Source organism: Pipistrellus hanaki, assembly GCF_964339955.1.
Source record: "Pipistrellus hanaki genome assembly, chromosome: 3".
Classification (NCBI taxonomy): Eukaryota; Metazoa; Chordata; class Mammalia; order Chiroptera; family Vespertilionidae; genus Pipistrellus; species Pipistrellus hanaki.
Genome location: NC_140505.1, coordinates 1685658 through 1709547, shown reverse-complemented (window position 1 = coordinate 1709547; position 23890 = coordinate 1685658). Strand labels below are relative to the sequence as shown.

Below are 23890 nucleotides of genomic sequence, written 5' to 3'. Positions count from 1 at the left end.
GCCGGCGGCTGTGCGGTAAGGAGCGGACGGCCCGCCTTCAGGCCGGTTCCCGGTGCCCTGTCCCGGTCCTGGGCTCCCGCTCCCCGCCCCCGCCCGCCCGCCCGCCGCCCCCCGGGCCCCGTCCCCGGCCTGGGACGCCGTGTCCCGCTGTCCGCCGCCCAGCCCGCCGGGGCGCCCGCGGCCGGTGTCGGGGGCGGGGGAGGGGGGGGAGGGGGGCGGAGGCGGCGCGGGGCGCGGGGCGCGGGGCGCGGGGCGCGGGGCGCGGGGCGCGGGGCGCGGGGCGCGGGGCGCGGGGCGCGGGGCGCGGGGCGCGGGGCGCGGGGCGCGGGGCGCGGGGCGCGGGGCGCGGGGCGCGGCCGGCACCGGGGGAGGCAGGTGCGCGCTTCCCAAAGGGAGGAGGCCGGCGGGCAGGCGGCTGTTGGAGTGCGGTCCGGGTCCGGGTCCGGTCGGGCCCAGTGTCCGGTGCGGGCACACACCCGGGTGCGTCCGGGAGCCGCCGGTCCATATTCCTCTCCCCCCTCCCCTCTCTGAGGAATCAGTGTAAGCCGGCCGGCGTGGACCGAAAAACTCCCACGGCCGGCGCGGCGGCCGCTGCCGGCTCCTTAAACAAGCTCAGTGCTGACCGCTGTGATACCAGAGGGTAAGGCCGGGGCGGAGGAGGCAGGGAGGACTGACGTGCCGCCTGTAAAATGAGTGGGATGGCGGGTGGCTAACGGCAGACACCCGCTTCTGTACACGTAGCTTGCTTGCTTGCTAAGGAAGAGAAGTCTGTATAAGCAAAAGGCTTCTAGAGCTTGGCGCTGCGGTCCGGTCTGTCTGCCCTGACCAGCTGGCTGCAGACCACGCGCAGGAAATAAACGCGCTTTTCTGGACATTTTTAGTCTGTGTCCGAGTGCGGTGTCTCCTGGGTCACCACAGCCTGTGAACCCGGAGGCCACAGTTCCATTCTGGGTCAGGCACGTGCGGGATGCAGGATGGGTCCTCACGGGGCGTGCAGGAGGCCCCAGATCCATGATTCTCTCTCCCTCTTTCCCTTCCTCTCTGGAATCAATAAAAACCTTTTCTTTTTAATTTCAATATTTTTTAAAAAAACATATCCCCGGTGAAGACTTACTAAAATAATAAAGGAAAAAATTCCATTTATAGTAATATCGATGCAGAACTTGGTTATTCTGGGGATTTAATATTTCAAAGCTGGTAGAGTTTTATGGTTTTGGGGAGCATCGCCTGAATGTGAATTGAAGAGACCATCCGACACTGTACGAGCTATTTCTTGCTTGGTAGTAAAAATGCACGTTCTGAACAGGGAAAATACTTCCCTCGGGTGTTTTCAGCAAAAGTGTTTATATTGATGTAGAATCAGACTGATGCCTGCAGCCTGAAAATATGTTGGCAGGTTACAAATCCTCTTACAAAATAAAGAGCAGAACGCATTCTCTTGCTGCATATTCTCTACAATACTGCCCAGAACAACCAAAATCCATAAACTAGGGAATAGGTGTGCAGGTTGCCTTTGAAGCTTTTAGAGGAAATACAGAGTTAAATGATGGTTTGTCTTCTTAAATTCATCTGCTTGACTTATGTAACAAGAGGGGAAACACTTCCTGACAGAGGCATTCTTGGTAGATTCACTGGATTTGTTCTCTCCATTAGTCGGCCTGCTTCCCTGGATCCCAGCATTGGTGTGGTGACCGGCTCCATGAAAGGGAGGGAGCCCACCACCAGAATGGCGCACTTTCCAGAGCGGAAGGCGCTCTGGCGTTGGGGTGTCAGGGCAGTCGGGGCAGCCGGGGCAGCGTCCTCAGAAAAGATTGGGCTTCATGCCTAAACCAGTTTGGCTCAGTGGATAGAACGTTGGCCTGCGGACTGAAAGGTCCCGGGTTCGATTCCAGTCAAGGGCATGTACCTTGGTTGCGGGCACATCCCCAGTAGGGTGTGTGCAAGAGGCAGCTGATTAATGATTCTCTCTCATCAATGTTTCTAACCCTCTATCCCTCTCTCTTCCTCTGTAAAAAATCAATAAAATATATTTAATAAAAAATAAATAAAAGATTGGGCTTCATGGGATTGCCATCTGTTGGGTCCTGGTGAGTACTAGCGATTGTTTTCACAAGACCGGACAGACCTCCTTTATTTTATGGATGAATTTTTGTGAAGGGAAGTGTTCATTTTGTGGGGAATTTATTGAGGACACATCTTAGGAATTGCCGTTCAAACTGAGAAGTAATGATGGGGTGGGAAATTGTGTTTGTGAATTTGGGTGGGAATGTGGGCCGCACTAGCACAGCCAAGGGTTTGGCGAGTCTGAGGGAGGGCCGGCAAAGGATGAAGACAGACAAAGAGGATAAGCTGGGTTCTAGGTGGATCTTCTCTGTGTGACTGAGATGACAGAACAGATCCAGACTGCAAGCTGATGGTTTATTTTATAGTCAGAGTAAACGGGGTGATTTACAATGTTCTTATAAGTTTCACTGGTTTTGGCAGCACTTGCTGCACCTCCCACAGCCCATTAGCTACCCAGGAAAGACCTAGGGAGCTAAAAATAAAAATAAAAAATAAATTTTTAAAAAAAATGCCGAAACCGGTTTGGCTCAGTGGTAGAGCGGCGGTCTGCAGACTGAAAGGTCCCAGGTTCGATTCCGGTCAAGGGCATGTACCTGGGTTGCGAGCACATCCCCAGTAGGGGGTGTGCATGAGGCAGCTGGTCGATGTTTCTCTCTCGACGTTTCTAGCTCTCTATCTCTCTCCCTTCCTCTCTGTAAAAAATCAATAAAATATATTTTTAAAAAAAGAAAGATAGATCTAGGGAATGTCATAAGATCAAGCTTAATCATACTGAGAGGGCTGTGCCCTCTAAGCTGGGACTTGTTTGCAGCTTTGCCAGCAGGTCAGTCGGAGACTTAACCCTATAACTGCTCCCTACAGGAATGAAGAATGATAATTGTGAACAGTGTAGAAATGATAGCAATACTTAATAGTGTTCGATATGGTCCGAGTGAGTCTACAACATTTCAAACGTTAGCTGTCTGGTAGAGACATGGAAAGGAACATGGAGTAGGTAAAGAGTGATATTTAGGGGAGACAGTATCCTGAGACATATTTCTCTTAAAGTGCATGATAGCTGGAAAGCAGAGGTGAGAGCTCAGAGTGGGCCTCAGACATGAGCTCTGCAGCTTTCATTTTGGAAAAAGTAACAAAGAAGCTGAGTGAACAGCATGCATCAGTAGAAAGGGATGAAGAATTCGCATGGAGCCTTGTCATCTTCCTGCAGGGTTGTTTGAGTTCTGTTCACGTGATACGGAGCTGGGATGAGTATATTAGCCTTAAGGCTGACATGTTAGAGAGCCGAGGGGAAAGTAAATTCCTCAAGAGAAGTCATATTACACTTATTTCTTGGATCCCAGTAAAAGCCTGATGTGTGTACATTGCATTTATTTATGCCGATGTCATTGGTGGTGATGTTATTATAGTTAGTTAGCCAACTGGGGGGAAGGGGAGAGCGGGGGAGGGATGTGAGCCTAAGGTAACTGCACCTTCAGCTTTTGGTTTGGTTGTAAAGACGGGACAGTAGAGAAGGACCAGAAGAGGAAATAGTTCAGAGGAGTTTTAGTTTGAAGATGCAGGAGATTTGATAAGTTTAAATGATGGGGGGATGCTTTGAGAAGAGGGGCAAGTCACTTGTAAAGGAAATAAACATTTTAGTAAATAATACAAGGTTCCTGACAAAACAGAAGACAGTGGTTTCATTGGAGTCTAGATGGTTCTTCAGTGCAATGGGGGAGAAGGAGTAACTAAAGAGTATTAGTGCAGGAAAATGTGCACATTTTATGGTGTTAGACCCAGGAACTTGTCAACCTACATATCCACTTGGAAGGAAATACCTCATCTATTGAAAGTGAGGGGAGGGTGAGAAGGTGTGAAATCAAAGGCCTGGAGAGAGTTAGAAATACTTGGGGAGCATGGAAGACCTGTTAACTAAGCAGGACATGCCATTTCGAAGCCACTGTGAGATGTGACTCCTACTGTCAGGGCAGCCCTGGAAAAGGCACTATTTGGAGATGCCTTGTGTGGCAGTACTCTTTTTTTTCTTTTCCCCCCCAAATTTAATAAATTTTTTTTAATATATTTTATTGATTTTGTACAGAGAGGAAGAGAGGGATAGAGAGCTAGAAACATCGATGAGAGAGAGTCATCGATCAGCTGTCTCTTGCACACCCCCTACTGGGTAATGCCCGCAACCAAGGTACATGCCCTTGACCGGAATCGAACCCGGGACCTTTTAGTCCCCAAGCCGACGCTCTATCCATTGAGCGAAACCGGTTTCGGCAAATTTAATAAATCTTTATTGCTCAGATTATTACAATTGTTTCTCCTTTTTCCCCCATAGCTCCCTTCCACCTGGATCCCACCCCACTCTCTGCCCTTACCTCCTCCCCCCCATTGTCCTCATCCATAGATGTACAATTTTAATCCAGTCTCTTCCTACACCCTCTACACCCCTTTCCCCCTGATAATTATCAATCCACTCCCTTTCTTTGCCTCTGATTCTATTACAGTTTATTCTGGTCCTCAGATTTTTAGTTCACTTGATTTTTAGATTCACTTGTTGATATATATGTATTTGTTGGTCATAATTTTTATCTTTTTTCTTCTTCCTCATCTTAAAGAATACCTTTCAGCATTTCATACAATACTGGTTTGGTGGTGATGAACTCCTTTTGCTTTTTCTTATCTGTGAAGCTCTTTATCTGCCTTTCCATTCTGAATGATAGCTTTTCTGGGTAATCTTGGTTGTGGGTTCTTGCTACTCATCACTTTGAATATTTCTTGCCAATCCCTTCTGGCCTGCATAGTTTCTGTTGAGAAATCAGCTGCTCCTTTACAGGTAACTAACTGTTTTCCTCTTGCTGCTTGTAAGATTCTCTCGTTGTCTTTTGCTCTTGGCATTTTAATTATGATGTATCTTGGTGTGGTCCTTTTTGGATTTCTTGTGGCGGTATTCTTCCGCAGATGTAGCAAACGGTCAGTAGGAATAGGAAGTGATGTTGGTCTTAGGGAACACTGTTGGAACCGGTAGCCACGTTACACTGGGCAGTAGGAAGAAGAGTGGAAGTGAAGTTCTGGAATGGGGGTGATGCGATGGGTCCTGTGTGGTACAGAATACCAGCATGGGCAGGAATTTTTGGTGAAAGAGCAAAAAGGAGAATACATTGCAAAAAAGGATGGGTCCTCTGAATTTTCTTTTTTAATTCTCACCCAAGGATATGTTTTTATTGACTGTTAGAGAGGAATTTGGAGAAAAAGATAGAGAGATCAATCTTAAGGAGAAACATTGATGGATTGCTTCCTGTATACACCCCAACTGGGAATCAAACCTGCAACCCACATATATGCCCTGAGCTGGAATTGAACTCAGTCTTTTATGGTATACGTGGCAATGCTTTGACCAGCTGAGCCATTCAGAGGGCATGGGCCTCTGGATTTTAAGGATTCTCTGCTTAAAAGGCAGGCAGAGGCAAATGCAAATTATATCTGTTCCTTTTTGACATATGCTTATATGCATGGTATATGCTTGTATTTGTGTGATTTTTGCCACATTACTAAAGTTTTCTGAACTTCTAATCATGCCATTTATTAACTTTATAAATAAGTCATAATCAGTAGGGTTACTTTGAGGAACAGATAAGCAAATGTATGTATATTTGTTTGCACAGAATCACATGTAATGAAACTTGACTATTCCAAGTTACAAATGGTGAGTTAAACCTACTTCTGTTACGATTCATTATCATCACTTGTTTATGAAATATACATGATTATTGCTGTTTTAGGGGAGGGTTTAACTTTATAAATGCTGTCTCAGGCACACTGAAATAATGAGGTTAAAGAAAATTGCAGCTTCCACTTTTCTAAAATATCAGATGGAGCAACAGAATTTCCTATTAAAATGCTTTCATTCTGTATTTCCTAAGCCTACTTCCCTGTGAGGATTGTCGAACATGATAGGAGTTCTATAACCCACGTGATCACGTATTATCTGATGCAGGGTCTCCTCAGGGATAAATTTCAAAGTAGATGCCATTGGCTACACTGAATGGAATAAGGCAATCCATCAATGAATTAACACTATAATAAAATGTAATCTTAATTCTCTTGGTGCATAACCAAATTCCTGCAGGACTTATCTAAAAGTCAGTGTTGAAAGATTGATATTTCTGGAGCCTCCCTTGGAGGAGACAAAAATGATTCAGGACAAAAGTGTCTGGAGGGCCAAGGACAGGACATAGGAATGGTCTGGGGCACCAGAGAGCAGGGTAGACTTGGAGAAACACTGCTGTGTGCCAACTAAGAATAGAAGCCTGAGAATGTATAATTAAGCCTGCTGCTGGAGGGGGGGACACCTGTGGCCTGAGTCAGGGATCTCTGTGTTTTGGTCTCAAGAGGGAATTGGAAAATCCTGAACACCTGGATTGATTCCCGTACCACCCTCCCTAAATTATAGGTGTTTGTGTCTGCCTTTGGTCTGCAGAGGAGAGCGCTCCCACTGCTCACTCAGCAAACACTGCCGATTCTGCTGGTTGGGCGGGGGCTGCCTCCAGGTGAAGCAGTGGGGCTTCGTGACAGTTGGGTCTAGAAATTGTAGAGAAGTAAATTTCATGGCTTCTTTCTCCTCCCACAGCTTTGCCTCCTGTTGCTTGGACTGTGTGTCAATGAAAACCCAAGAGACAGCTAACAGCTGAGCTAGTGACCATGGCATCACAGGTGAGTTGGAAATTAGCCTTTCTACTGAAACGCATCTCCATTGCCAGTAGTATGTAGGTATATTGTTTCTACAGGCACGGGTGTTCTGAGTACACGCGAGACTTTTCACAGATCTGAGCTTCAGTTCATTTTCCCCAGTACTCTGGAATGGTCGTATTGGGTCAAGGACTCATTAAATGGCAATCTCTTTCCCAACATTAAACTAATATTCCAGCCGAAACCAGTTTGGCTCAGTGGTAGAGTGTCAGTCTGCGGACTGAAAGGTCCCAGGTTCAATTCCGGTCAAGGGCATATACATTGGTTGCGGGCACATCCCCGGTAGGGGGTGTGCAAGAGGCAGCTGGTCGATGTTTCTCTCTCATCGACATTCCTAGCTCTCTATCCCTCTCTCCTCCTCTCTGTAAAAAATCAATAAATATATTTTTAAAAAAACACTACGATATCCCAGCCTCTAGTAATGCTGTGTATTTATAGGAGAAATTGGAAAGGCTTAGTTTTCTCATCTGATTTATGGCTTGGTTAGAAAAAAAAAAAGTTCCACATTAATCATATCATTAACTGTCATGGCCTTAGGATTGAGGTGAGTGCAGGTGAGGAAGGAGCAAAACATTATATCCAGGAAGGGCAGCAGGTGTTTCCACAGGTGAGTTCAGCCAATTACAGGTGCTGACAGGCGTGCTGATTAGTATTGGGGGGAAAATAAGTCATGATTATGCCAGAAAAGGCAATCAGGAGTCATTCATTTATTTTTTTCAATCTCAGGCCTTTTAAAATTTTTATAGAATATGTTTGCACTTCTGAAATCCAAAAAAGAAAACCAAAATTCTCATTATTACCCATGAATTTTCTTCTTGTAATTTTCTCTTTCTTCAGATGTGATTAAGTGGAGGCAATGCATAGTGAGTATTGTTTCCTCAGTTTGGGCTGTAATTCAGGAGGAGGAACATAGAAGGTAGAGTAAAACTTAGAGTCTTGTGGAAATTTTTGATGAAGTGAAGAGCCCAGAGTAATCAGGTGGCTTCAGGTAAACTTGAATAGAGACATAAGATGGAGAAACAGAAGAGGCAATGACAGCTGTAATTGGAAGTCCCGGAGAAAGTGAGACCCAGAGGCCCCGGACCATAGAAAGAGTTGGGGTACTCCTGGCCTTCAGCACAGAAGTCTCAGGGTCTCTGGCTCATGCTGCTGAGCAGTTTATCTTTATGCTGCGTCACGAGCATCTGAGCTGTGTGGAGACAAGAGGCTGCACCTGCCGATCCCAAGTCCTTCTGATGAGTTTGTAGGTTTCCTTGAAATTGGTGGAGAAGTGTTTTAATTATAAATTTTCAAGTGCAAATTTTGTAATCATGATTTGGAGTCATCATTACAAGTTTATTATGTTTCCAGGTTATATTACATCACACCTCATTTTATACTTCTTTACAGTGAGGTTTTATATATTTACTGTGGGTATATCTGAAAGTCAGATGTCCAGTTCAGCAATGAGAATGATGTGGCTGGACCCAAAATACTGTTTGAACTTTCTATCAATCAGCTGCCACTTCCTTAATGCCGTGACCTACCTGAACCATCCTCCCCTAGAGGTTGGCAGTCCTGGCACTGTCTGAAACAATGTCCATAATGTTGTAGGAAGCAGTGTCCTTCGAGGATGTAGCTGTAGACTTCACCCAGGAAGAATGGGCCCTGCTGGACATACCCCAGAGAAAACTGTTCACAGACGTAATGCTGGAGAGCATCTGTCATCTGCTCTCGATTGGTGAGTCTCTTCATATGTATTGTGCATGTATATATTTATTCAGTCTACACATATGTCGGAAAACTTTCCCATTTCTTATTCCAAACTTTGTCTTGATTCTTTCATCACTCTTACAACTTCCTTACAGTCAGCAATTTTCTTTACTTTTTGCTTTTATTCATTTTGTAATCCCAAAAGAATGTAATCTTCCTAACATAATTTTATGTCTCCCTTGCTTGCTACTAAATTTCCAATTCTCACACAGTGGTGGGAGCTCACTTAATTTCTTAAATCCTGACCAGAGGATATTTTTCCCATTGATTTTTAGAGATAGTGGAAGGATGTGGGGGGAGGGAAAGATAGACACACACACACTCATTAAATGGCGAATGAGTCTCACATCAATGTGAGAGAGAATGTCAATTGGTTGCCTCCCTCACAGGGCCAGGGATTGAACCTGCAGTTGAGGTACATGCTCTTGACTTGGAATCTTTTGGTCTGAGGGCCGATGCTTCAACCCCTGAGCAAAGCTGGCCAGGGCAGAAACTCACTGTTTTTGAATGTGTAAGTAAATGTATTGATTTAAAATATATAAATAATTATTTTGCTGCAGGTACTGTTAGATCAGAACACAGTATTAAAAATAACAAGTCATACTGTTTTCCACATAGAACTTAGATTCCCCTCACCCCCCTGGTAGAAGTTGTATTTATTCGGTCATAATAGTTGAGCACTGTGAAAACTTACATGAAAATATTGATTTTATAGCCTGTCTTTGAACTTGGGCATGGGCAACAGCAATGATATGTCCTTAATATCTTTTGGGACAAGTTTAAGAGATGTCATTGGCTGACTACCCATGTTACTTTCAGTATACGCTTCCCTGGGCTGACTTTCAGGGGTTATCTTATTTTTCTCATTTAATTGACCCTATTTTGATTACCATATACTGTTATCAGCACAGAATTCAAAATCCATGTATCATTTTCGTACAAACAGGCAGTCAGCTCTACGATTCATACGTGATTTCTCATTTCAAGGAGGGAAAGCAACTTTCAGGAGAAGAGATTGTTATTCTGCAAGGCCAGAGTCCAGGTGAGCTCCAGAGGCTGTGTTTCAATATAAGAAAGAGCCTTGTCAGTGAGTAAGCGGGCCCTAAGAATGATTAATGGAGATATCTGAGGTTAGTGATGTTTTGTAAAACGTAGGAGACAAATTCTTGAGATGTCATTATACTTTGCAGGTAGTAACTTCTCTTCAGGTGTCTCTCTTAACTTTAGGGAAGGTTATATTCATGTACTTAGAGGAGTTCTCTATTTACATCCATCCCCCCCAGATTTCCATAGCTGGGGTTGAGCCCTGTAACTCTATCTCAGCACCCACACCACCACCTGGAGCACTCTGATTGTGCCTTCACGGTTTCAGGAAGGCCATCTATGATACCTGTGGGAGAAAACTCAATATTGAGCACTCAACCAACACTAATCTTAACCACATTATTAGCCAGATAGTGTCTTCCATCGTGGCTTCCCTCGAGTTTGATGAGTCACTGAAAGTCGATCTTAGAGAATTCCAGGAAAACCTAGTCCCATAACCCCAAATCCACTTTCCTCTGGCCATATGTGCCCCTGTTATCTCTGCTGAGAAAGCCTACTGAGCAGCTTACCGTAGTAGAGATTACCAGGGTGTGCTTTGAGCGAGCCAACCAGATGGTGAAATATGGCCCTTCCTTGGGAAATTCCTGGCTTGCTGCCTTTTCTACTTTGGTGACATAGTTAGTGCTGCCATTCCCACCAAGACCAAGCATGCCATCTAGTCTGTGGATTGCTCCCCCAATGATTTTTGAGTTTGTATTAATTAGCAACCTACCACTGTATATCTGACGGCAATCTGGCCAAAATGCAGTGAGATATGTGCATGTTGAGCAGTGCCTCAAAACACCATAGCCGTTGCTGAGGCATGGGCTCTCCTGGAGCACAGTTTGACCTGTTTTATGCCAAGCATGCCTTTATTCACTGGCATGTGAGTCAGAGAGTGGAGGAAGGAGAGTTTTCTGAGTCCCATGAGGATATGGCTATTATTAATAAGGACTTTGAGAAGGTTGGAGGATATAGTGCTGAGGGTGAGAGTAAGGGGAAGAATAGTATTAACTTGTCTGCTGTCATTTTATACTCCATTGTCTTGGGACTGTCTTACTTCATGAAACTGTCCATTGTGTCTGACTTATCAATAAAAGTGATGTGTTTATGTGTGTTTTTAATTCACAAAATATCCCTTTTTATGGACCTATTCTATAAATCTGTCCCTCTCTTTTCCTCCCCAGTTTGCCATCTTCATTTTATTTTTCTCATATTCTAGTCCAAAAAATGTCAATTGATGCCTGTAATGTGTTTTTCCTTAGAGTATTCCTTACTTTGATGTGCTTTCCATTTATGTGTTAATGTTTAAAACAAATGGGCTATAGGTCTCTTCAACATTTTAATCTCCCTAATAATTTCCCCCTAGTCATTTCAGAAAGGAGAGATGATTTTAAAAAACAAGAAATGTTATCCACTCAACATTTTCTCAAGAAGGACGCATCCCTCATCAATGCAGTGGTAAGCTTTATCAGTGTGAACCTGTTCTTCTAAATAAAGAACAGGAAATTAAATAAGTTATGAGTTTGGCATAATTATCTAATTAAAGTTGAGATCAAGGGCTTTCACAGCAGAAAGTTTTGTTAGTTTGGCTTTAGGGAAGAAATTAACCTGAAGTCAAAACCATAACCTGAGGTCTTATAAATTGTGCCCTAGCCAGTTTTGCTCAGCAGGAAAGTTGTGGCCTGTGGACCAAAGGGTCCCAGGTTCTATTCCAGTGATGGACACATACCTCAGTTTCAGGCTCCTCCCCACCCTGGCCCTGGTCAGGAGGCAATTGATTGATGTTTTTCTCTGACACCGATATTTCACTCTGTCTTTTCCTTCTCTCCCACTCTTTCTAAAAATCAATGGAAAAATATTCCCAGGGGAGGATTTAAAAAAGAGAGAATTGTGTAATTCTGGCTCATATACCCAGTCTTTGAAGAAGAATGTATAAAAATTAATCAGATATGCCGAAACCGGTTTGACTCAGTGGTAGAGCGTCGGTCTGCGGACTGAAAGGTCCCAGGTTCGATTCCGGTCAAGGGCATGTACCTGGGTTGCAGGCACATCCCCAATAGAGGGAGTGCAAGAGGCAGCTGGTCGATGTTTCTCTCTCATCGACGTTTCTAGCTCTCTATCTCTCTCCCTTCCTCTCTGTGAAAAATCAATAAAATAAAAATTAATCAGATATATCCAGTTGGGATGCCATAAAAGAGAAAATCTTTATGCATGTGGTTATATAACTAATAGGAACAATTTTAAATGGACTCTATCATTGAATGATTACTCTATAATTTATATATTGAGAAAGGAATGAAAGAATGAATAAATGTGGATAAATCTTTAACAGTCTCTCATTTCCTTTCAAAAAGCAGACATCTTACACTCAAGAAGATTCTTTTGAATGTAATGATTTGGGAGAAAACTTGACTGAAATCTTTTTTTTTCTTTTTTTCTTTTTTGATGGTTGCTTGACTGATATCTTAACATTGACTTGGTGCATGATACCTCACATGGGAAAGAAACCCCATATCATACAAGAATTTAGAAAAGTGATCAATTATTTTAATCAACATAAACCAATTGATGCTAGAAATAAATTGTTTGAATGTCAACGTGGGAATGCTTTGATTCAACACTCTGCCATTAGACAACACAGTAATACTCAAAATAGAGAAAAGTCATTTGAATGTCGTTTTTGTGGAAAAGCCTTCCGTGTGCGTTCTAACCGTAGACGACATGAGATGATTCACACTGGATTGAGACCACATGGATGTCAACTATGTGGAAAGGCCTTCATTAGTCGTTCTTACCTTAGAAAACATGAAAGAATTCACACTGGATATAAACCACATGGATGTCAACTGTGTGGAAAGGCCTTCATTAGTAGTTCTTACCTTAAAAAACATGAAAGAATTCACACTGGAGTGAAACCATATGGGTGTCATCTGTGTGGGAAAACCTTCAGTATAAGATCTAACCTTACCCAACATGAGAGGATTCACACTGGATTGAAACCACATGGATGTCATCTATGTGGGAAAGCCTTCAGTCAATCTTCTGACCTTAGAAAACATGAGAGAACTCACACTGGAGAGAAACCATATGGATGCCATCTATGTGGGAAGGCATTCACTAAGTCTTCTAAACTTAGACAACATGAGAGAACTCATAATCAAGAGAAACCATATGAATGCCATCTATGTGGGAAGGCCTTTACTGATTCTTCTGGCCTTGGACAACATAAGAAAACTCATAAAGGAGAGAAGCCATATGAGTGTCACCTCTGTGGGAAAGCTTTCGATAACTCGCCTGCCCTTAGACTACATGAGAGGACTCACACTGGAGAGAAGCCGTATATATGAGTGTCACCTCTGTGGGAAAGCTTTCAATAACTCGTCTGCCCTTAGAGTACATCAGAGGACTCACACTGACGAGAAACCATATCAATGCAATGTATGTGGGAAAGCCTTCAAAAGAAGCTATAACTTTGGACTGCATAAGAGAGTTCATACTGGAGAAAACCCATTCAAATGTTATCTATGTGAAAAAGCCTTCAGTAAATATTTTGACCTTGAACAGCATGAAAAAACTCACACTATAAATGTTATAAATATGAAAGATTCACTACGCATTGTTTCAGACTCTAAACATCCTTGAAGGACTCACACGCTGTGGTGGGAAAAAGCAATTTGTAATCAGGGTGAAAGAGCCTTTATTCATCCTTACTTCATTCAGTCAAAGTTAGTTCAAACTGGAGAGAATCCATATGTATGGCAACTGCTTGACAAACCATAGACAGGGGGCTGACTTGGAGAACTCAAAGCAAAGAATGTGTTAGGGTCTTTATTACATGGTTCTGTTAAACAAAATGCCTTGGTGGATGAGTTAGAGGGGCATGGCGCCAGCATTGTATCAGGAAAGCTGGCAGAGTGGGAGATTGCAGTGGGGCAAGGGCTGGGAACCTGTGGTAGGGAGGTGGGGCCTGTAGGTCCTCAGTACACAGGATCTGGACTTCTGCCTGGACCAGGAAACACTGCTGGGTAGAGCCACTGTCACCACATACCACTGTGGCAGGGATTTCAGAGCACTGTGATGTACCCCATAACATAGTCACTTGGACTGGCTCTGGGGCTGACCTGACCCTGATTCCTGTACTCAGTCAGGACTCCGTCTAACAGCTGGAGACCACATGAGTTCCTTCCTGTCTCCTGCCACCACCACACAATTTGATTGATACTCCATGCAAGTAAAGTCTTATCTGGAAGTTGATCTCAACCAGGAGCCAGATCCCATTTCTAACTGTCAGTGAGATCTTAAATAGTACTCTGAAATGGGAATCTGTCAAGCACTGGATCTGAGCTGGGACTAAACAGGAATAGGGTGGGATGGGATAAGAACAAGTAAGTACTACTAACTTGATTAAGATGAAGCCAACTGCCATGAAGCAGTGGCTTGAGATGTTCTCTGAGCAGTTGCTTTCATAAGATTCTTGCTGTGTTTTCCCTTAAAAGTTATAGGACAGGAACCAGAATCTGGGATCTGTCAGCTAGACAAAATATTTAGTTCATCTAACCCATGAATGAATGGAGGAATCAGGTCAGATAAATTCTATGTATGTAATCATTGTAGGGATATCTTACTTTATAGCTTATCCTTTATACAATTTAGAAAACTATAAAGGAGAAAAATTCTAGCTCTGTAATCATTGTGCACTATTCAACCTAGCACCAGTCTTGGTGTGCCCCAATACATTTAATGTCAGTTAACTGCTAAGACAAGAAATAAGTGGGGAAAAAATCTAATAGCAGGAGGTCAAAGCCTCTTGAAGATTAACAGATAATCTTCTGAAAAATTATTCCATGGAAAATGATAAAATGTTACTTATTAATCAGCACTTGTAAAGCAGGTGAGGATTTACATTATTGAATACTCACTGTAACATGATGGAATCTTCAGCGACTTCTCATTACTTAGCACTAATTATCTCACATTGAGAAAGTAGATAAACTTTTAGATGGATTTCATATTACAAATTTTAGACTGGCTAAAATTATTGGACCATTAAGCAAACAATTCAGCAAAATAGCCAGAATTTTACCAAAGATTTGTTACTGAAAACATAAGATAAAGTTCACAATTGTGAGGCACTTTGGGAGTGTAGAATGCACAATTTTGGTAGAGGTAATATTTTCAAATTAAAATGATTAATACTTGAAAAATGCAAGAAGTAATTGATGGTAAAAAATTAAGCAGGTTGGTCAAATTCCATTTTGTTTACACTGGTATAAACACATGTATTTGGGTGAGTTATATAATATTAAATGTGAGTTAAAACATGGTACAAAACCATGTTCTAACTGTAATATTAGAGTTATATTTATTGAAATAATTTAAACGAAAAAATGATTTACCTCTATTTTTACTGTACTAAATATTTAAATCAGAATTTTTGCACCTAGCTGGTTAGTCTCAGTAGATAGAGTGTCGGCTTGTTGACCCTTTGTCCTGGACTCGATTCCAGTCAAGGGCACATACTTTGAAGGCTTCTCCCCAGCCTGGGTCCTGGTCAGGGCTCATTCAGGAGGCAACCAATTGATGTTTTTCTCTCTGCCTTTCCCTCTCTCTTCCATTCTCCCTAAAAAGCAATGGGAAAATATCCTGGGGTGAGGATTAGTTTAAAAAAAAAAAAATTGGCGATAATAATGACTATTATATAAGAAAAATTCTCCACAATCATAAGCATGGAATCACATTAAAACGTTGATGCTTTCTCATAAGAACCTGCTTTAAGTATCTGCACTTTCCTACTTTCTTTTGGATGCAATTGTATCAAACAACCACATGTAGATCCTTTGTCATGACCTGTCTCTTTTATCATATGGTACCGCTGGCCTTGATGGAAATCAGCACACATTTTGTTCCTCTGCCATGTGCTTCTCTTGTTGCTGCTGAATTGTGAGATGCCCCAGTGCAGCTGAAATCGGTTTGGCTCAGTGGATAGAGCGTTGGCCTGTGGACTGAAGGGTCCCAGGTTTGATTTTGGTCAAGGGCAAGTACCTTTGTTGCGGGCACATCGCCAATGGGGGGTGTGCAGGAGGCAGCTGATCCATGTTTATCTTTTTCATCATTGTTTCTAGCTCTCTATCCCTCTCTCTTCCTCTCTGTAAAAAATCAATTAAAATCTATTGTATTTTAGAATTTAAAAAAAAAAAAAAAAGATAGAAAGAAATGCCCCAGTTTGACACGTAGGCATAGCCAGGATTTGCTTTTACGATTTCAGGGGGCATATGGTTTTTATCTGATCTACATACAGGTGTGTTTTCTTAGTGTGTTTGTGACTTAGAGGTCTTTATGGCCTCTGTGAAAGTACATGTTCACTGTGGAAGGTCCACATGTGATTGAACATTGCTGTTTCACGTGTCGTCATTTGGACTGTGTTAAGGTTTGCCTGTGTTGAGAGGGTGTAGTGATAAGTGTTGGATCAGTGTGTGTTGTCACCTTTCAAAGGGTGTGTGAGGTGAAAAGCATTGACTTCCTGGCATCAGTCAACAGTCATCACCCATGGAGCACCAGTGGAGTCATGCCTATGGGCCCTGCCAGGATTGGAAGAGGGAGGGGCCAGGTAATCCAGGGTCTAAATAGTTCAGAGGTTAGGGACCTGTGGATATCAGTGATTGTGGCACTGACTGGGGCAAAAAATTAGGGTCTGAGTAGCAAAGACCTATAGTAGAAAGCCTGGTAAGTTTGTCAATGGAAGATGCTAAGTTCTCCACCAGTAGGGAGAACTAAAGCCACTTTGAAGCAACAAACCCAAGGCAAAAATGGGAGGAATGAAGGACAGACCCAGAAATGCCTGGAGGTAGGGCAGGAAAGGCATAAGCCTACTCCTACCACAGCTTTTAGGATCCCACCCCTACCAGGCCCTACACTACTAGGCTGAAGCCCCACTCTGCCTCTGCTCATTTCAGGGTGAGGCCCCTCTCTGGCCATATCCTTTTTTTAGCCTCACCCTTACTGACTCAGGCTTGTCTGCTTCCAGGCAAAGTGGAAAAATTGGGGGTGGGAAGTGTGTGTGTGTGGGGGGGGGGGGGGTTCTCCTTGCCCATGGTTAAGAGTAAGAAGAATGAATGTTGCTAATGACTGATTGTCATTACGAAGATTGGGTTGTCAGATTCTAGTTACTGAAATGATTGGTCAGTTCAGTGACTCAATTTGGCGGATCAACAGCACCCATTGTGCATATTTACCCCTTAAGTCCCCAGAATCAGAATGTAGAATTGGAAAAGTTAATGGGAAATGAGTTTATATATTTTAAGTTACTGTTTTGGTAGAAAACTGAACATTGATAAGACTTGTACAATGGCGACAGAGTGAAAGTAGCTGACCTCTGGTTTAATGGAAGACTCACCAGACCCCTAATGGTGCAATATGGCCAACTGCACTCTGATACAGATTCCACAGGGAAGGAGCTCTCTGGTTTTCTCCCAAAGTCTGCACACTCGGGCTTTTTTAGGATAAAAAGACATAGGGAAAACCTAGTCTCAGTTGAATTCCATGGACACACCCTAATCACTTAGTGAATCCCTTGAGCACCCCCAGCCTTCATCTTGATTGGATTTAGCAAACAAAAAGTCAGACATCTAATTAAGCAATGGAGAACAAAGACTATTTTGAAAATATTCTTCCTTTATTCATATTTCAGTTCAGTTTTAGGAAACGTACTGTTTTAAAGAATATTTCTATTGATTTCAGAGGGAGAGAGAGGAACATCAATGAGAATCATTGATTGGCTGCCTCCTACATGCCCCCCACTGGGGACCGAGACCATGACTCAGGCATGTGCCCTGAACAGGAATTGAACCAGGACCTCCTGGTTCATAGGTAGACCCTCAACCGCTAAGCCACACCGGCTAAGCCAGGAAACATACTTTTAAATGAAACCTTGATCTAAATACCAGCAACTTGAGATAGGGATTTGTGTGGGAGAGATTTTTTTCATTTAGAAAACATCGTATTCCTAATCTTCAACACACACCGTACAAATATGCACAGCTGCTGCAACACCTCACAATTCCTAGGTACAAGAAGAATAAGATGATATTTTTAATGACTTTTTATTGATTTTCAGAGAGATGGCGAGAGCTACATCTAGGTCTTTTAAGGAAACCTTTGTGCTTGATGTTGATTCCTAACCCTAGGCTAGGCTCAGTGACAAAAGATCCAAGTCTAAAGATGGTGGTGTGATTCACTGGAAATCACACCAGAACTCCTGGTTCAATCAATCTCGTCAGACTCGCATTCAAGCACCAGCCACCTGCAGCAGGGACACGTGATGCCGTTCATCAGCCACTCGTCTGTGCAGTCCACGTGGAACAGGTGCATGCATGGCAGACACCGGATGGTGTTTCCACATACAGGGTCCACCAAACAGATCACACACTCCTGGACGCTGTCTTCTCTGCCTCCTTCATGGTAGTAGGCTCCCTTTGGCAGTTGCTGTATGAGGCTGACTCTTTTGGCTCTCCTGACTTTGTGCTCCGAGGTGAGTAATGGGAGGCAGTTCCCCATCTTCTGGGCTGGACGTGTGGTCTGTACACTGTTCTGCGAGTCTTTTCACCTCCCTCCTACCTGGATTCCAGAGAGAAACATTTTTATTAAACGTTATTCCCTGCTTGGAGATGTATGTAATATAAATAGGTCTTGTTGATCCTCAGGAAATCCCTGCTGGTTCGGTTGGTTCATTTACCAATTTAACAAGCATGATCAGGTGTTCGGAAAGCTTTACTAATGTGGCAGAATTGCATGGCTCAAAGATGGCAAAGCTAGAATTTTAATTTGGGTTTAAGTTGTTATGGAAACTCAAATTTCTAAGCATGACCATACCATCTTGAGGGTTACACACCATTCCTAGGTTTAACCGCAAATTGTCAACTCTCCGGTCAGTAACCAGAGACTCCTTTCTGTAACTACAGCCTTCTCTCCTTTGAGCTGGTACACGGAGCTGCTCCCCAAGCCCAGATTCCCCTACCACCTGGGATCTGTAGCCGGTCTACCAAACCCTCATTTTTTACTGACTGGCTAATCCACATTAACTCACTGCAGTACATATTAAGTGGGACCTAGCAACCTCATGCCCATTCTGATTGTTGTACCACATTGACTGCTCCAATCCCAGTGACTTCAGGTCATTCTCAATTCGGGGGCTGCGCCTGACAAAGCTCAGGACTAGGATATTGATGCTGGTCTAAGCTGACTCACCTCCAGAACCTTTTCAATGCATCTGGCCATTCTATACCGTACTTAAACCCGAGCAGCCTTCCCCAGGACTTGCAAAGCACGCATGCCCCCTACTGTAGCTTTCTGTAGACAGATGGGGTTGGCTCCTACCACACAGACAAATTAGATCTGAGGAATTGCCTCAGCTCCCTGCCAGGAAGTCAACAACCAGTCCTGCATTCATAACCTCCCACTACTTTTGAAAAGAAGAAACTTTTCTACTAGACGTGTTCTATCTCCCTTACTTTCTTGGAAACTTATCAATTATATGTTGGAAACTGGTTTACCAGCCACCTCTCCTACTTTTCCTAGTCATTATTAAATTACTAGAGGCCTGATGCATGAAATTCTTGCAAGAGTAAGCCTTTCATCCCCTGACTGCTGGCACCTGGGACCCGGCACCCAGGCTTTCCTCCCTCCGGCCACAGGCAGGTACTTGGGACCTAGACTTCCCTCTGGCCACCGACAGGCCCCTGAGACCCGGGCTTCCCTCACAGCCCTGGCTGTGTCTGGAAGGAGGGAGGAAGGTCCGTTCTAATTAGCATATTACACTTTGATGATTATAGATTATGTCACTTCCATTTTCACTATTTGTAGTTTCTGCTTCAGTTTGCCATCAAAATGAAAGCTTGGGAGGGAGGGGATTGGAATGGGAGATTGAGGACAAATGTGATACCTTAATCAATAAAAAATTAAAAAAAAAAAAAAACCTGAAAGGCAGCTCCTGTGTTCTCACATTCCCTCCCTCTGACTTGCTGAGGTAAGCAGCTCTCTCCCCATAAATTCGTTAGACTTATGGGAGGGGAGGATGAAAGGAAACACCAGTTTTCCTGCATTGTGAAAATTCACCATCATCCTTTGCTCCAGTCTCTACCTAGAGCTCTTTCCCCCACACACTTTCACTCTCCATACCCACTTGTCTTCAATTTCTCACCAAATCCCCCCTGATGAGGTTCCCTTTCCTCTTCCCTCCCTGGTTGCCACTTAAGGAACTTGCCGCTCACTCTGCACATTTTCCTGTTTCAGGCATTTACTGTCTCCTGCACTGGCCTCCGTGCATTGTAAGGTTAAGCACATTCCGTTACGGTTACAACTTCAGAGGAACTCCATGTTCACCGCCCCCTAACCTGCCCTGCTATCAATTGCCTGAAATCAGCCTACACACTCACACAATCACAACGCAATGTCAGAGTAACTGAAGTTTGGCCCTCCTGGGAAAAGCCTTCGGTACTTACCAGAACCCAAGGGATGGGAAAGACAAGCGGCCAATTCTTTATGGAGGAAGTGTCTCCTTTGGAGCTCGGAGCTGCTGCTCTTCGAAGACTGAGCCTCAGTCTGGTCTCCAGCACTCTTTATAGGCAGCTTATAGTCCCATTAATGATATAATCATGTCAGCAACATAACCTCATCAGGTATGTAATCTCATCAGCCACATACTCTCAATCGGATAATCCTAGAACCCACCTGGATGATGTGGATACCCTCAAGGTGAATCTAACCCATCCTGCCTCTTTAACAACCTACTTTTCACCTAATTAGGCAAATCACAGGCGCAATTCAGGAAAACTGGTGTTTCCTTTCATCCTCCCCTCCCACAAGTCTCCGGGAGACCTCACTGCTTTGTGGATTTAGGGTGGCTCCGATCAGGGCTACAGAGAGTGCCCAGCGAGAGGGTCTGCCCTCTTCCTAAGAGGCCTTCTGAAGAGGTGGAGAACTAGGGGACCTCCTCCATCTCTAATGGCACCCCAGGGACTCCCCTGCTAAGGGGACAGACTGTTCAGTGAATGCTTGACTGGACTTCCCTTGATGGGTTCCCTAGTTATTTGGGATGTGTTCTCCGGATGCTATGGCTGATGAGGTTGTAGACCAGTGGTTCCCAACCTTTCTGGCCATTCCCCACCTAAGCACCTCTAAAACCCTGATGCCCCCTACTCTGTGGCATGTAATTCTTATCATTCAAAAAGGGAACTTCTGTTCATGTGGAGGAAGCCTAAAAGGCCATTCACTTGGTCTAAACAAGCTTCCAAAGAACATGGAATCCATGAAAGAGAAAAGTAATACAAGTGAAAGGACAGTTGTACTGAGGAAGAAATCCCTAAGATTGTTTTTAAAAATACCAAGTGATATGACAAAAGAGCAAATAAAGTTTCAAAGCTGAAATGCATAAATATGTCACAACATCTATGTATATACTGTACATGTGGCCCCTAGAACCATAGGAAATGCAAAAAGTTCACTGTTAATAACTCGTTCTCTAATTGCCCCCTTTAACATCACGTTGCCTCCCCTGTAGGCGTGTGCCCCATGCTGGATCCACTGTTCTAGACCGATGAGGTTGCCAATGCCTCGAAGGAGAGCTCCCTCTCAGGGCAGCGCTTTGGGGGAGAAAGCTCAGTCTCAGGGTCCCGCCAGCAGGGGTGGGGAGCCTCTGCCCTGCCAAAGGCCATATAAAATCATCACCTTGAAAACGAGTCTGGCCGAAACTGGTTTGGCTGAGTGGATAGAGCGTCGGCCTGTGGACTGAAAGGTCCCGGGTTCAATTCCGGTCAGGGGCATGTACCTTGGTTGCGGGCACATCCCCGGTGGGGAGTGTGCGAGAGGCAGCTGGTCGATGATTCTCTCTCATCGATGTTTCTAACTCTATCCCTCTCTCTTCCTCTCTGTAAAAAATCAATAAAAATATATTTAAAAAAAAAAAAAAGAAAGAAAACGAGTCTGCTCTACTTGGCCAAACATTTATTGAGCTCACCACCCCTATTGCCTCGGCAAGGCCAGACCAAAGGGTTTCGTGGGCCTTACGCGGCCTGTGGGCCAGACATTCCCCAGCCCTGTCCCTAAAGGAAAGGCTGGAGGGGCCCCCGCCTGCCTGCCTGAAACTTTGTAGAATTGGAGGCCAGGAGAAGGCTTTGGGAGCTCCTGCCTGTGCCCCTAAAATATGTCAAGTCCTCCCGGGGCCCAAAAAAAGGCTGGTGCTGAATTAGAAGCCCACAGAGCAGGGCTGCCCGCAGGAGAAAGATCCTGAAGGGCCAGAGATCATTCAGGCGCCACAGGAGCCCCAAAACAATAGGGTTCCCCTGTTGAGGGCCGCGCAGACGCAGACCCTGTGGGCCAGCAGGGACAGGGTAGTTCAAGCATGTCAAACTGTGGCCCGCAACAAATATTTTTGCGGCCCAGCCAATGTAACAGTATGTAAGAAACACTTTCATAAATATTTCATAACTTAAATTTTTTACAATATTCTGTTATACATAATCCTATATAATGAAGAGCTAACATGCAAATGATTGTCACACCCTAATGGCTCAGACACTCAACACTGGGGCAAGAGATATGGGGACAGCCAGGCATAAATGAGCTCTTTAGAGAGGAATGAGGGCAGCCCAGGAGAGGGACAAGCCACCCAACCCGCCCCACAGTCCTAAGCACCAGTGGCTATGCCTGCGCCTGGGCCTGGCCTGGAAGAGACAAGCGTCTGCCCCTCAGTCCTGAGTGCCAGTGGCTGCGGCTGTGTCCCAGGTGAAGCCACCCACCCATAGTCTCCTGCAGCTGCAGCCAGCCCTGGTGAAGCTGGCCCAGGTACTAATGCCTTCACCTGGCCAGAGGGAGGGAAGCCCAGGTCCCAGGTGCCTGTAACCAGCAGGAGGAAAGAATCCTGAGTCCTGAGTGTGGGGTGATACAGAGGCAGGGGAGATCAGGCCAGCAGGGGAGCAATTAGGGGAAATCGGGCCCGCAGGTAAAGGTGGTTAGGGGTGATCAGGCAGGCAGGCAGATGGGTTAGAGGTGATCAGGTAGACAGGCAGGCAAGCGGTTAGGAGCCAGCGGTCCTGGATTACAAGAGGCAGTCAGACATCCCCCAAGGGATCCCGGATTGGAGAGGGAACAGGCCGTGTGAGAGATCCCCACCATTTTGCCCACCGGACCTTTAGTTCTTAATAATAAACTACAATTTCACTAGTGACTAATGACTATAATCGTGTTGTATTCATTGCCCTTATGCTCCCTATGGGCAGGCGCACCATTTCTCTCCACTAATACCAGCAGGGAGTATTTTAGCAGCCGATGGCCACCCCATTAGCCTTGGACTAATTTATTACTTGGTGTGCACAACAGGAAATGTTTTGCTTTCAGAGAACAAGAAAAATTGGTGTATCTGCATTATGCTTATTAATTTGTGCAGTTATTTAGTGCCTGATAAGTTAATGTTCAAGAAAAAAATGTTAATTTTTATTAAAATGTTCTATTATTTTTTGTGAATTGTTTATTGCAGCCCTTTGTATTCAGCATGTCCCTATTGAAATAAATCTGTGTGTCTATGAAAATTGAAGCTTTTGGTTTCTTTGTGCCCACATGAAGTTAAACCTTGTTTATTTGGCCCATGTTAGCCTTTGAGTCTGACATGCTTGGGGTAGTTCATGTCATTAATAGGACAGTTTGTCATCCGCAGCATCACCCCCTGTCAGCCAGGTTGAGGTTGAGGTAAAAAATAAAAGCCGAACTAGCCTCGAGGCTTCCTGCTTCCTGGCTGCTCCTGGGCTGGAGCGGGGAGGCTGTGAAGGGAAAGAAACAGAAGAACAAGGTGAAATCAGCGTTTCAACTCTGCTGCGAAGTATGGAGTATGTCAGAGGCACGTTACCGAGGCCACAGGACCGCTGTGCAGGGAGCCGAGAGCTGGCTCCCGCACCCTCGGAGCCCTGGGCCCGCAGAGAAGGTAAGAACTGGAATGGAATTTAGAAAACAGGTGGATTCTCACCCTCAGCCATGCGCCCGCACTTCCAGCAAGGCCAGTGAGAACTAGCTAGCCCTCCTCCCGGGACAAAGGAGTGCTGCTATGCACTGGATGTGTGTGTGCCCCAAAGTTTCCTCTCTGAAATCGATAAAAATAGATGTGTACTAGTAGCCACCGCATAATATCGGGTGCAGTAGGCCGCCCGCCGCTTCCACAGGAGCTGGCGGGAACCACAGCACACTGCCGGGAGCCGAGCTCCTTCCACGG

At 44.6% G+C, this 23890-nt stretch overlaps 1 protein-coding gene across 4 annotated transcripts; it reads left to right on the top strand.

Annotated features, from left to right (window-relative positions):
• Positions 1-438: 438 nt before the first annotated feature.
• On the top strand, positions 439-21598 carry ZNF596 (zinc finger protein 596). 4 transcript variants are annotated; one of them, XM_084878344.1, is made up of 6 exons: positions 439-640; positions 6680-6762; positions 8392-8518; positions 9497-9592; positions 11003-11094; positions 11991-15811. In XM_084878344.1, the coding sequence occupies exons 2-6, from the start codon at positions 6751-6753 to the stop codon at positions 12981-12983; spliced, it is 1320 nt and encodes a 439-aa protein (XP_084734470.1). In that variant the 5' UTR covers positions 439-640; positions 6680-6750; the 3' UTR covers positions 12984-15811. The 4 variants fall into 4 exon arrangements, with proteins under 4 accessions (XP_084734470.1, XP_084734472.1, XP_084734471.1 ...); XM_084878346.1 differs by lacking the exons at positions 439-640; positions 11991-15811 and adding an exon at positions 17820-21598 and having other exon boundaries at positions 5790-6762; XM_084878345.1 differs by lacking the exon at positions 439-640 and having other exon boundaries at positions 5794-6762; positions 12141-15811.
• The last annotated feature ends 2292 nt before the right edge of the window (positions 21599-23890 follow it).

Bases quoted from the DNA above. Each gene is read 5' to 3' on its own strand.
- ZNF596 (XM_084878344.1), top strand. The intron at 9,593-11,002 runs GTGAGCTCCAGA...ATTTCCCCCTAG, and splicing joins TCTGCAAGGCCAGAGTCCAG to TCATTTCAGAAAGGAGAGAT. The intron at 11,095-11,990 runs GTAAGCTTTATC...CCTTTCAAAAAG, and splicing joins CATCCCTCATCAATGCAGTG to CAGACATCTTACACTCAAGA.